Source organism: Erinaceus europaeus, chromosome 12 (assembly GCF_950295315.1).
Source record: "Erinaceus europaeus chromosome 12, mEriEur2.1, whole genome shotgun sequence".
NCBI lineage: Eukaryota > Metazoa > Chordata > Mammalia > Eulipotyphla > Erinaceidae > Erinaceus > Erinaceus europaeus.
In genome coordinates this window covers 86892157-86905503 of record NC_080173.1, presented here as the reverse complement: position 1 = coordinate 86905503, position 13347 = coordinate 86892157, and the positions used below count along the sequence as shown (strand labels likewise).

At 44.6% G+C, this 13347-nt stretch overlaps 1 protein-coding gene across 1 annotated transcript in view; it reads left to right on the top strand.

Moving 5' to 3' along the window:
• Window positions 1-6723, top strand: part of MYH10 (myosin heavy chain 10) — a 65615-nt gene extending 58892 nt beyond the window's left edge. Inside the window, exons 30-34 of the mRNA XM_060204403.1 lie at window positions 90-213; window positions 299-507; window positions 2242-2350; window positions 3730-3902; window positions 5087-6723. Of these exons, the coding sequence (XP_060060386.1) occupies window positions 90-213; window positions 299-507; window positions 2242-2350; window positions 3730-3902; window positions 5087-5231 (760 nt within the window). The 3' untranslated portion in view covers window positions 5232-6723. The remainder of the gene's footprint in view (window positions 1-89; window positions 214-298; window positions 508-2241; window positions 2351-3729; window positions 3903-5086) is intronic.
• The last annotated feature ends 6624 nt before the right edge of the window (window positions 6724-13347 follow it).

The window sequence follows — 13347 nt, the reverse complement described above, 5'->3', positions numbered from 1 at the left end:
GCAGTAGCAGTAGCAGCAGCAGGATGACAGAGCCCCGACTTCCCACAAGTGGTGCAGAGCCGGTATTGAGCTGGGTCCTTTCATAACAGGTCTGCACTGCTGGATGAGAAGCGGCGTCTGGAGGCACGAATCGCACAGCTGGAAGAAGAACTTGAAGAAGAACAGAGCAACATGGAGCTGCTCAATGACCGCTTCCGCAAGACCACGCTGCAGGTAGCCCCCACAGCCACAGCCTGTTGCCTGGGGAAGGGCTGTGCTGCCCCCGGCAGGAGGGAGTCAACCCATCTCGCCTTTCCAGGTGGACACACTGAATGCGGAACTGGCTGCCGAGCGCAGTGCTGCCCAGAAGAGCGACAATGCACGCCAGCAGCTGGAGCGACAGAACAAGGAACTGAAGGCCAAACTGCAGGAGCTTGAGGGTGCTGTCAAGTCCAAATTCAAGGCTACTATCTCAGCCCTGGAAGCCAAGATTGGGCAGCTGGAGGAACAGCTTGAGCAGGAAGCCAAGTAAGGGGTGGGGGAAGGCTTGCTATCATACAACAAAACTTACTGTTTACCCTACAGACCAGGTCCAGGCTCAGCCTCTGAGTCACAGACAAAAACAGACGTGGTCCTTGTTTTCAGAGTTCCTATTATACAGGACACAGCTAATCAGGAACACAGATTGCCAGGCTAGGAAATAATCAGGTTGTCTAAAAAGCCAGGACATGTATTTTCTATGTTGTTCTATGCATAAAAGCATCAGGACTTTTCCAGCAGTCCAACAGAAGGTGGCCTGAACCTTGAGGGAAAGAAGGGCTCATCTGTCAGCTCCTCCCAGTCTTAGCTGAGGGATTCTCATGCTGTGCCCCATGGTTTCCCAGGTGATGTAAGTTTACATCTTTGACCAAGGTCAGCCCCACCTGTTGGCATCCCAGGTGTTGAATTGCTGCCACTTGTTGGCAAAGAAGCAATGTACTATGACAGAAACACAAGCGCTTTCACCCCATAGGTAGGAGTTGTCTAAGAGTTTTCTGTTATGTTAAACCACTCCAAGTTTTGAGGAATTGTACAACAGGACTTTTTTTAACACTTTCATTAAACTATATTTAATCACACCTTTTTGGAAGTGAACTCTTAGAAAATGAGATATTGTAACATCAGTTTGACAAGATCATATTTCCTTCTGTATGTTCTTTATTTGGTACTTGCAGAACAATGGTTTGACCCTCCATAGAACATTCAGCTTCTATTGGGTTGACAGTATGACTTTTGGCAGGCATTTCCAAAATGCTTGAGTCATCAGAAAAGTCATGAGACATCTTTGCATAGAAAAGTATGATGGGACCATGTGCACCTGGTTGAGCGTACATGTTACAGTGCACAAGGACCCAGGTTCAAGCTCCTGGTCCCCATCTGCAGGGGAAAAACTTCACAAGTGGTGAAGCAGGACTGCAGGTGTCTCCCTCTCTCTCTGTCTCTATCTAATAATAAAAATATTTTTGAAAAAGAGAGAGAAAGAAAAGTATGTCAGTGGGGTCTGGGTGGTGGTGCATCTAGTTGAGTGCACATATTACAATGTGCAAGGACCTAGATTCAAGCCCCTGGAAAGAAAGCTTTGCAAGTGGTGAAGCAGATCTCTGTGTCTCTCCCTCTATCACCCCCTTCCCTACTCAATTTCTGGCTGTCTCCAAAAGATAATTAGAAAAAGAAAAAGTATGTCATGACTTTCCTGACAACCCAATATTAGAGTCATAATACTGCCAGAGTAGAGTAGACCATCAAGTTTGCCCTCTTAAAGGGTTTGGAGCTCAGAAATAGCCGTGCTTAGAGCTAAGCCTAGCCAGCATCCTTTACTTACCCACTCCACTTTTCTGGGTCTACTTGAAAGCTTAGGGCCCACAAAAATCAAGTACTCAAGTAGACTATCACATACACCCCCTTTATAGCTGACTCCCGTCACAGTTTTGTGTGACATTAATATTTGATCTTCCGGAGGTTGCTGAATAAGGTGGTTAATATCTGCATATGCAGCAGTTACGTGTTTTCTAGTATCAGCTCTCAAATGCATTAAAGATGGTTCATATTTTGACAAGGGAGAAATTTCTGGGACATATTGGTCTCACGGTATTCTGTTCAGAGGCCATGGAAAACACTTCAACATAATCCATCTTCGAAGGAAAAGGGGCCTCAAAAACATTTTCCTCATTCACGCAATTGCTTCGAGAGTTGTGAAAGCTAACACGTTGATCATTTCCACAGGGAACGAGCAGCTGCCAACAAACTAGTCCGTCGCACTGAGAAGAAGCTAAAAGAAATCTTCATGCAGGTTGAAGATGAGCGTCGACATGCAGATCAGTATAAAGAGCAGGTAAGGGGAGAGAGCAGGGCAGGGTGAATGAGTATGTCTTCCACTTGGCTATCGCTTCAGCAAGGAGACTGACTAGCCAAGTTGAGAAAGCGCTGTCTGAAGCTCTGGAGTCTCATGTTTCGATAAACATGCTATTCCTTGCTGCTGCCGGGCACTGTGTACCAGGGACGCCTACATGATGGACACCACATCCCTCAGTGGAAGCAAACTGACAGGGCTTTGAATTGTGAGACCTGAAATGTTACCGTCCGTCTGCTCTGCTAGAATGAATGTGAGCTTCATGAGTGCAGAGTTGGCAGAGGCTGAATACTGGCTGAATGGAGGAGTGGATGAGGAAGACACTGATTATAAACAGAGTAAACAGACTGCATGTGTGCGAGCCGAATGGTTGTCTACATTCGGGCATCCTTTTCCTGAGCGTCCCAGTAGCAAGTCCTTTTCCCAGTATGGTCAGGTCTTCACTGACTACCATGCGCTCTCCCTCCAGCATTCGCTCCCCTTGCCATCAGGAATCTTACCGCTATAGACAGTAGTAACCCTGGAGGTTGCACAGTGGTTAGTGTTGAACTAAAAGCATGAGATCCTGAGTTTACTCCCTGACATCCCATGGATCAAGGGGATATTCTGGTTCTCTCATGCTAATAAATCTTTAAAAGCAAAACCAGCCAAAGAATTTTTTTGATTTCTAAGTACATGACTATAGCCCAAGAAGGTGCATTACTCAGTAACTTAAAAAAAGAAAAAGAAAATTTCAACCATGAGTTTTTTATCTCCACAGAAGCGACCTGTGTGTTGTGAGAGAATTGCAATTCCTGCAAAAATCACAGGGGAGTTAACAATGCAAATAATCTCCAACCTCAAGAGGTAGCACATTTTTAGTGATTCACAAAATTATGAAATAACGGGTACAATTCCAAACTGTTCCCACCACCAGAGTTCTGTGTCCCCATTCCCTCCACTAGAAACGGCAGTGGTTCTGGGAAGGTCACTGATAAGGGCTGACTATTATAGCTATCTATATATTGGCTCTGCGCCCCCTCCCCCGGGGTCCTGCCTTCTCTTCTTTGCTAAGTCATACCGTCACCTATTACTACTTATGAATGTCCTTCCTTCTTTCTTCTCTTTTCGGGTCCTGATGGAATTGAGTTTCAGAGCCCTCTAGTCATCTTTCCCTAACATTTCTCCCCCTCTGGAAGTAAGGACCAAGATTCTTTATGGTGCACAGAAGGTCAGAGTTCTGGCTTAGGCCAGCCCATTTTGTTGCATGAGTACGTACATAAGTACATGTTCCTATGCAGACACGTGTGCTCACAGGCAGAGAGCTGTGCTAATTTGAATTCACTGGTTTGATTTAACATGGTTCATGTAAATTTCTCAAGATGGAGAAAGCCAATGCCAGGATGAAGCAGCTTAAACGCCAGCTGGAGGAAGCAGAAGAAGAAGCTACACGTGCCAATGCATCTCGGCGTAAACTCCAGCGGGAACTGGATGATGCCACAGAAGCCAATGAGGGCCTGAGCCGCGAGGTCAGCACGCTCAAGAACAGGCTAAGGTGAGCAGCCCTCGGGGCTTGTGTGAGGGTGCTGGGTCTTATAGCATCTCTGCCCAGAGTGTGCAAAGCACAGATGCAGTTGTCGGGGGCTATTGATCTGAAAGTTTACTTGGAATCACGCTTACTCATCCTTGCTCCTAAGTCACTGTCTTGGATTATCCAGGTTTCTGACCTATTCATATTCTTTCCCACCCTCTCTGGACTGCACGGCCCACAACACAAGGCTTAAACCCATTCCGGTGTCTGCCCATCACTAGTCATCCACAGCTGAGAATGACCTCAGTTAAAAAAGGCTTGGGCAGGTATACTTAGAAAGATAGAGCAGGGGAGATAGCCTAATAGTTATGCAAACAGTCTCTCATGCCTGAGGCTCCTAAATCCCAGGTTCAATGCCCCGCACCACCATAAACCAGAGCTGAGCAAGTGCTCTGGTGTTTCTTTCTGTGTGTCTCTCTCTGCATCTCTCTCAAAAATAAAATAAAATTTAAAAAAAGAAAGTTAACTCTGAAGGGGGCTCGCCTGGCCCTGCACCCACCACACAAGAAGGAATTTCGGTGCTGTCTTGTCTTTCTTTACCACTTCTCCTTCTGTTTCTATCTGAATAAGTTGGCCATGAAGTAGTTATGCCCCAGTACCACCCCCACACCCACCCCCACAAAAAAGGCTAGGCAGGAATTCATCAGAGGGCATGACACCGTCCTCCTGACCTCCACACACTGGGTTTGATGTGCACCGGCAAGAAGGCTGAGCAGGGAGAGCTTAACCCACCCCACCCCCCCCCAGAAGACCAGGCCAACACAGGTGCTGGCCCATTGTGGCCCATGGACCAAATTCCACTCATCCCTGCTTCCCTCCAGCCACTGAGCAAGAATGGGCCATGGAGTCTTACAATAAAATAGTTAACCATCTCCCCTTTATATAGTTAGCAAGTAGGAGTTCGCCTTAATGACATCTTCCTGTATACGTCACAGACATAACTGGGGTAATTCATGTGCTGGCCGGGATAACACTTCACAGCTGGGGATGCAGGAGAGGAGGAAAAGCACAAAGCCATTCTTGCCGGTGCCCACTCACTCCCAGCCGAGTGTCCTGAGGCTGGCACAGAAGGGCCTTGCTGAATGAATGACTTGGCAACTACTCACTCCTGTGTTGGCCCACACTAATACCTACTTTGTTCTCTCCAGGCGGGGCGGCCCAATCAGCTTCTCCTCAAGCCGATCTGGCCGGCGTCAGCTGCACATTGAAGGGGCTTCCCTGGAGCTGTCAGATGATGACACAGAAAGTAAAACCAGTGATGTCAATGAAACACAGCCACCCCAGTCAGAATAGAGGCGCAGGAAGCCAGCGGAAGTGATACAGTGAGACACACAGGAACTCACCCCATGCCAGGCTGCCTTGGAAAGTCCTACAAAACTAGGAAATCAGCAAGCTATGAGATTCCTCAGTGAAAGATCAACTGTGTCTTAAGGCCTTCCAGCCTGCACATACTGTATCCTGCTTCAGATTTAGGTACAATTGCTCCCCTTTTTATATATATATATACTACACAAAACATACACATATTAAACAGATTGTGTCATCAGTGCATCTATTTTCCATATACCCATCAAGAGACCATTTTATAATACTCGTTAAGAAGAGAACCTTTTTCAAACAAACTCCACAGTCGCTGGGTTATCGGGGCAGCCCCGTGGTCGTTGCCCAGTTGCTCTGCATGCTCTGTCGTAAGGACAGGTAATTTAGTTCTGTGTTCATGTGGCCCCTGATTCCTCAGCCACATAAGTTTCTTAGAACATTGTGGAACCTAAACTGCACTTGTATCTCATTTCCTTTGAATAATGATCAACACTATTTCAGTGAGCAAACTGTGAAAGGGGCTTTGGAAAGATTAGGAGGGGTGGGTTGGATTGGGGAAGCATCCATTTGGGTTTACCCTGCCTGCCGTCTCCTCGCTTGTGTCGTTGGTGTCCCCACATCTATTCATGCGAACTGTCTTTGGCCAGGGCTGCTCTGTGTAGAAAGGATAGTGCCCATGGTGCAGCTGACTTCCAGGTGGTCTCCCGAGCCCTCTGGCTTTGCAGTACACTGCGCTCCTCACTCGAGAGCAAGCACCTGTGGGCGTCACGGCAGGAGTTAGGGGAAGGCCCTGCGCTGCCAGCCAGGGTCTTGTGCTGACCTTGCAAATTCAGCCACTGCTTTGAGCCCAAAATGGGAATGCTGGTTTTGTGTCCTAGATTTGTTCCAAGTTTGTCAATGAGGTTTATTACAGAATCTCAAGAACAGATGCCATCTGCCTGAATGTTGACATGCCAGTGGATGTGAATCCCTTTTTCTTTTCTACTTTTCCCTTCCCTCTGGACAGTGTTAAACAGTGAACATTTAGCATTCTGTTTCTGGTTGATAGTTGAGCAAACTGACATTACAGAAAGTGCCTTAGACACTACAGTACTAAGACAATGTTAAATATATTATTTGCCTCTGTAACAACTTAATGTATTAAGTTTGACCATGCTTTATATCATGTACCTCCCTAGTCAAAGTGGTATTATAAACATTCAGTGACAATGAATCAGTGTTAATTATAATTCCTTGATCCTCTGCAACATGCTTAAAAAAAAAAAACACAGACCTTTTGGGTTAAAAGCTTTAACATCTGTTAGGAAGAATTCGTGTGTGGGTTTGGAATCTTTGATTCCCCCCCCCCTTTATGAATTGTACTGGCTGTTGACCACCAGACACCTGACTGCAAATATCTTTTCTTGTATTCCCATATTTCTAGACAATGATTTTTGTAAGACAATAAATTTATTCATTATAGATATTTACGCCTGCTTTATTTTACTTGGAGGAAAAAGCACCCGCTGAAAATAAACAGACCTCAGTAAACAAGAATGATCATGTGAACTTGGAATTTTTTTCACCTTCTGTTCATGGTTTCCCATCTGACGATCTGACTGGAAGTTGTCATCTATACAGTCTGACAGCGAGGCCCACTTTTACTAAGGGTACTTACTACACTCCCAGAAACTATCATGATGAGTTAATTCTCTGCCCAATGTTCGCTACACAATTTGTTCTGTGTGCAGTGGCACTGGGGGGGAGAGGGGGGAGGCTGGCTTTAGATAACGCTAATTTTTGTCTTTTTTTTATCCCATAATATTGGACTTACTGTGGTGGCATGGGGTATGTGCCCGGGCTCCACTATTTCTGAGAAAATATGCTAAAGTGTTTGCTTTCTTTTGTCAATGCCATGGGAGGAATAAAGTGAGGCACAGTTGCTGTTTCATGTGTATATATTTTTTAAGATTTATTAATGAGAAAGAGGAGAAAGGGAACCAGGCATCACTTTGGTGGTACATGTGCTACTGGGTATTGAACTCAAGACATCATGCTTGAGAGTCCAATGCTTTATCCACTGAGCCACCTCCCAGAACACTTTCATGTGTATTTTCACCCTTGCAATCAATATCTTAGTGCATGTGTTTGTGGAATTCAGGGGCTTGTTTTTCTATTTTTTAAAAAAAGCCTTCCCTGCTGGCTGATTTAACCTATGTTAATGCCACATTTTCCCAATCACCTGCTATCAGGAGAAACTCGTAATCTACATTAAATCATCACATTGTAGCCTGAAGACCTGCATTAATAAAATTTTGGAGTTTCTGAGAGTTTATGGGATGTGGGCTCTTGCAAGGCAGACTCAACAGCTGGCCTGATTCCATCCTGCAGGAGCCTGGGCCATTCTGAGACGTGTAGAAAGATTGGGAAAAGCCTTGTGCTTGCACTAAGATGAGGTTCCGCTGGGGTTCTAACACTTGAGGCTGTAGTATAAAATGCGCTATCTGCATTGGCAAAATCATCTGACCTTTTTTTAACACAGCAGATATTACAGGAAATTATTCTAAACTGTCTTGGTAAAAGATCACACCTAAGGTTCAAGCCCCTGGTCGCCACCTGCAAGGGAAAGCTTCACAAGTGGTGAAGCAGGGCTGCAGGTGTCTTTCTGTCTATCTCCCTCAATACAACAATAACTATAACAACGAAAAACAACAAGGGCAAGAAAAGGGAAAATAAATATTAAAAATCAATTTGGCAACTTTAAAAAAAATTCAAAACTAGAACTCTATTATAATTAGCATTCTTTGCATCTTTTTTATTTCACCTTTTTTTTAAAGGCTAATGAACAAATCTGTCCTTTCCCATGAACCTTCCCTGTGTATTAGTAGGTGTGGTGTGTCCACTTAACATTTCAGTGGCCTTCTTGTGTCCAGTCCAGCTAGTAAGTCACCATCAAACATGTATATGACTGATATCAAAATTTATTTGTTCTATCAATATCTCCAAAGTAGAGTCAATGTTTACCACAATGTTAGATTCAAGGATAAATAATTTAGTGACATTGGTAATGTGAAAGCGTACCTATATTTCCCTAAATTCTAAGTGACAGTGATGTTTACTGAGCTCTTTCCTCCAACTTATAATAATCATTTTTGCAACCAAAGGGGAGGGGTGAGTGCCCTTAACTTCATCTGCTGATCTGGGAAGCAAGGGAGCACGTGAGCTAATCTAGACATCACTAACTTCTTTTTTTTATTACTTATTTTATTCCTTTTTGTTGCTCTTGTTTTATTGTTGTTATTGATGTTGTCACTGTCGGATAGGACAGAGAGAAATGGAGAGAGGAGGGGAAGACAGAGAGGGGGAAAGAAAGACAAGACACCTGCAGACCTGCTTCACCTGTGAAACGACTCCCCTGCAGGTGGGGAGCCGGGGCTCAAACCAGGATCCTTACACCGGTCCTTGTGCTTTGCACCATGTGCGCTTAACCTGCTGTGCTACCGCCCAATTCCCCATCACTCATTTCTTTATGCAAGCACATACCAGAAAAGTCTTCAGCCTGGGCCTACCTGCCCAGTTCCCTCCTCCTCGTCCCCCTGCAGATCATGTTCAATGGGAAAAGTAGTCAAGTATTAGCTGAAACACCTCACAAGTTAACCAGACAAGAAATGGACCCAACTCTTGTGGGTGCAGACAGCAGAATGAAACTAGGTGGAAGCCCTACTTGGTCCCTCAACACCAGCACTGTCAACTGTCCTGTTTGCAAATCTGCTTCTTTACATGCATGATCTATAAGGGGAGTCTATTACACTAATAACTGTGTGATCCTTGTTTCCTTAAAATTTAAAGAATTAGGTTTTCATATATCTTTTATTGTCATGGGATCAATTTTCAGATAATATGCAGAGGAAATGATTTACAAAGATGCCTTCTCCCAACTCCCATTTTTAGGGAACAAATAAACAGTAAAGTTTTTTTAAAAAAGAGTTTCTAGGGCTGGATGGTGGCGTACCTGGTTGAGCACAAATTACAATATGCAAGGACCTAGGTTTGAGCCCCCAGCCCCCACCTACATGGGAAAAACTTTGCGAGTGGTAAAGCAGAGCTGCAGGTGTCTTTCTGTATTTTTCCTTCTCTATCACCCACTTCTCTCTCGATTTCTGGCTATCTATCAAATAAATGAATAAAGATAAAAAAGGTACATTAATTTTTTTTAATGTTACTGTTCTAATTTGTTTCAAAATGTGAAAAGAGCAAAGAGAAAGGGAAGTAATCCACAAAATAAAAATACAGAAAAGGTTTACTTGGCACAGTCTATGCAAATTAGTGAAGCCAACTGACTACTTGGTTGGGTCCATCCTGCTTTCTGGTCCTTTCCTACCAGCAGCCGCTTGGCTTTTCTGTTTCAGCCAAGCAGAGTAACAGTTGGTTCTGGTGTGCTCCCTCTAAAGCTACGGCTGCACCCCAAGACACCTCCTCTCCCCCAGAGGTGCCAGCTGCTCCCTTGGTTCTTAGAAGATATCAATGTCCTTTCTGGAGACATCTGAGAAGAGTAGTCAACACTAAGCAAAGAACTGAGGACAGGTGGATGATGTTTCTTCTGTCACAAAAGCTGTGCATGCCCCATCTGAGGCACTGACATGGGAAAAGTAGAAGACGGCTCATTTGGGGGCTGGGAGGTGGTGCACCTCGTTGAGCGCACATGCTACAATGCACAAGGACCTGGGTTTGAGCCTCCAGTCCCTACCTGCAGGGGGAAAGCTCTGAGAATGGTAAAGCAGTGCTGCAGGTATCTGTCCCTATTTCCTACTTCCCTTTTGATGACTGTCTCTATCCAATAACTTTAAAAAAAATTTTAAGTAAAAAAATTTTTAAGATTTTATTTGGGGGTCGGGTGGTGGCGCAGTGGGTTAAGCGCATGTGGCGCTAAGCGCAAGGACCAGTGTAAAGATCCTGGTTCTAGCCCCAGGCTCCCCACCTGCAGGGGAGTCGCTTCACAAGCGGTGAAGCAGGTCTGCAGGTGTCTATCTTTCTCCCCCCCCTCTGTCTTCCCCTCCTCTCTCCATTTCTCTCTGTTCTATCCAACAACGAACAGCATCAACAATGGCAATAATAACCACAATGAGGCTACAACAACAAGGGCAACAAAAGGGGGAAAACAATGGCCTCCAGGAGCAGTGGATTCACGGTGCAGGCACTGAGCCCAGAAATAACCCTGGAGGGAAAAAAATATTTATTTAATGAGAAACACAGGAGAGAGAAAGAGCCAGACATCACTCTGGTACATGTGCTGCCAGGGATTGAACTCAGGACCTCATGCTTGAGAGTCCGATGCATTATCTACTGCGCCACTTCATGGACCATTTTTTTTTTAAGTAATTTATTTTATTTTTGAGAGAAATGCAGAGAGAGAAAGACACAGAGAGAAACATCAAAGCACTGCACAGCTCTGGCTTATTGTGGTGCGGGGGATTGAACCTGGGACTTCAGAGCCCCAGGCTCAAAAGAGTCTCTGTATAACCATTATGCTATCTACCCCCTTAAGTAAAAAAAATTTTTTTAAAGAGAGTACGGCCCATTTTCAATGCTGGTTTTTCTTTTTTTAATATTTACTAGAGACAGACATTGGGGGGAGGGAGAGACAGAGACACCTGCAGCACTGCTTCACCACTTGTGAAGCTTTCCCCCTGCAGGCGGGGACTGGGAACTTGAACTTAGGTCCTTGTGCTTTGTAACATGTGCACTCAACCAAATGCACCACCCCTTCCTCCCCCGCCCCCTCCATGCTGGTTTTTCTATGAACCAGGTGCCTGAACTCATACTAGTCACTTTGACTTGGGACACACCTCAAACTGAGTTCCCAAACGACCTCTATCTAGTTCTCACGGGCTTCACTTGTGACTCCATATCCTGGCTTTGGCTTCTGGTTCTCAACCTATTACTACTTCCGAATCTCTTTCCTTTTGAACTCTTCTCTTTCTGGGTCTTGGAGTCTGGGTCTTGGGTGTAACTGGAGTTCAGAATCTTCTAGTCATCTCTTCCCCTAACACTGTCCCTGTTCTGGGGGTATGGACCAGCATTCTTTTGGGAGTACAGAAGGTGGGAGTCAGTGGGGTACAGTTTCTGGCCACTCTGGGAAGAAGGGAAGTGGAACACTGGTTCCATCACTCAGGCAGGAAGGTGTTTCAGGAACAAGGGAAATAAGAAATGAGTAGGCAAAAATATCTGGAGGCAAGAGGCTCCATCATCATTTGTTGAGACAGGCAGACAGCATGTAGGAACTGTCATGCCAGGCAGCAAATGCCCCATTTGAGCCAATATAAAGTAGTACACGCTGAGTCAAATAGCCCCAACAGAAAGCTGGGAATGAGGCCATGGGTGGAGACCAGTTTTTTTATGCCATGTGAAATTTTGGTTGGGAGAACTGGGGGGTTAGACTAGAAATTAAGCTCAGCATCCTTTCAGACATGGGCCATGCTTTCAGACATTTGGCACCAAAGCAGTGACATCATCCACTAAATGAGATGTGGACCCTTCTTCCAGCCATCAGCTGACTCAATAGCAACAGAATATATGGAAAGGACCTGAGACCACTGAGTGACAGGGACAAGGATCCAGGATTCCAGAGCTCGTAGCTGATTTGATCAAAGTAGCTCTACATATTGTGTGTGAAATTGGGGGCTTCTGCATAAACGAAGAGGTCTGCCAATGTCTGAACCTTTGATCTGATCCAATTCTTTTCAATAATGTTCAGGAAAGAAGTTGCGAGTTTTCAAGTCCTTGCTGACACAACTGGTCTAAGCATGGTACACTATGGCAGTGTCTCTGAGTGAGCTGGCTTACAACAAAATCTTTAGGAACTAATGTAAATATTCTGTGTTCTGGGAGGTAGCACAGTGGATAAGCATTAGACTATGAAGCATGAGCTCCTGAGCTCAGTCTGTGGCAACACGGCAACACATGTGCCAGAGTGAGGTCTGGTTCTCTTTCTCATCTTCCTCACTAATAAGTAATCATTTTAGTGCTGAGAAGTCTCACCTCTCCAGAGCTTTATCCCACTAGGGAAAGAAACAGGCTGAGGGTATCGATCGACCAGCCAAAACCCATGTCCAGCAGAGAAGCAATTACAAGAGCACCTCATAAAGAATATTGGTCCACACTCCCAGAGGGAACAAGAATTGGGAAGCTTCCAATGGAGGGGATGGGTCACGGAACTCTGGTGGTGGGAACTGTATGGATTTGTACCCATTATCTTACAATCTTGTTAATCATTATTAATCATTAATTTTAAAAAAATCAAAGAAAACGGGAGTCGGGCGGTACTGCAGCGGGTTAAGCGCATGTGGTGCAAAGCGCAAAGACCAGCGTAAGGATCCCGGTTCAAGCCCCCGGCTCCCCACCTGCAGGGGAGTCGCTTCACAGGCAGTGAAGCAGGTCTGCAGGTGTCTGTCTTTCTCTCCCCCTCTGTCTTCCCCTCCTCTCTCCATTTCTCTGTCCTATCCAACAGCAATGACAACAATAACAATTACAACAATAAAGCAACAAGGGCAACAAAAGGGAATAAATATTTTTTTTAAAAAATCAAAGAAAATAAAAATAAAATAATTTTTTTATTATTAGTTATTTAATACTGATTTACAAAATGAGACATGGGTATAATTCCACACCTTTCTCATCACCAGAGTTTTGTGTCTCCATTCCCTCCACTGGAAACTGCAGTAATTCTCCCAAGGTCACAGATATGGGTTGATAATTATTTATATTTATATATATTTGCTCATTTTTCCTATGGTCCTGTATTCCCTCCCTTTTTAAGGCACAACTACACCTATTATGATTTCAAAATGTCTTTCTCCTTTATAACCCTTCTCTCTCTAAGTCTTGGGGTCTTAATGGAATTGATGTTCAGAGTCCTCTAGTCATCTTCCACTTCCTAACACTGGCCCCACTCCCTGCTTCTGAGGTTATAGACCAGCATTCTTTTCTTTTTAATATTGATTTATTTATTCCTTTTTGTTGCCCTTGTTGTTTTATTGTTGTAGTTATTATTATTGTTATTGATGTTGTTGTTGTTGGATAGGACAGAGAGAAATGGAGAGGAGGGGAAGAC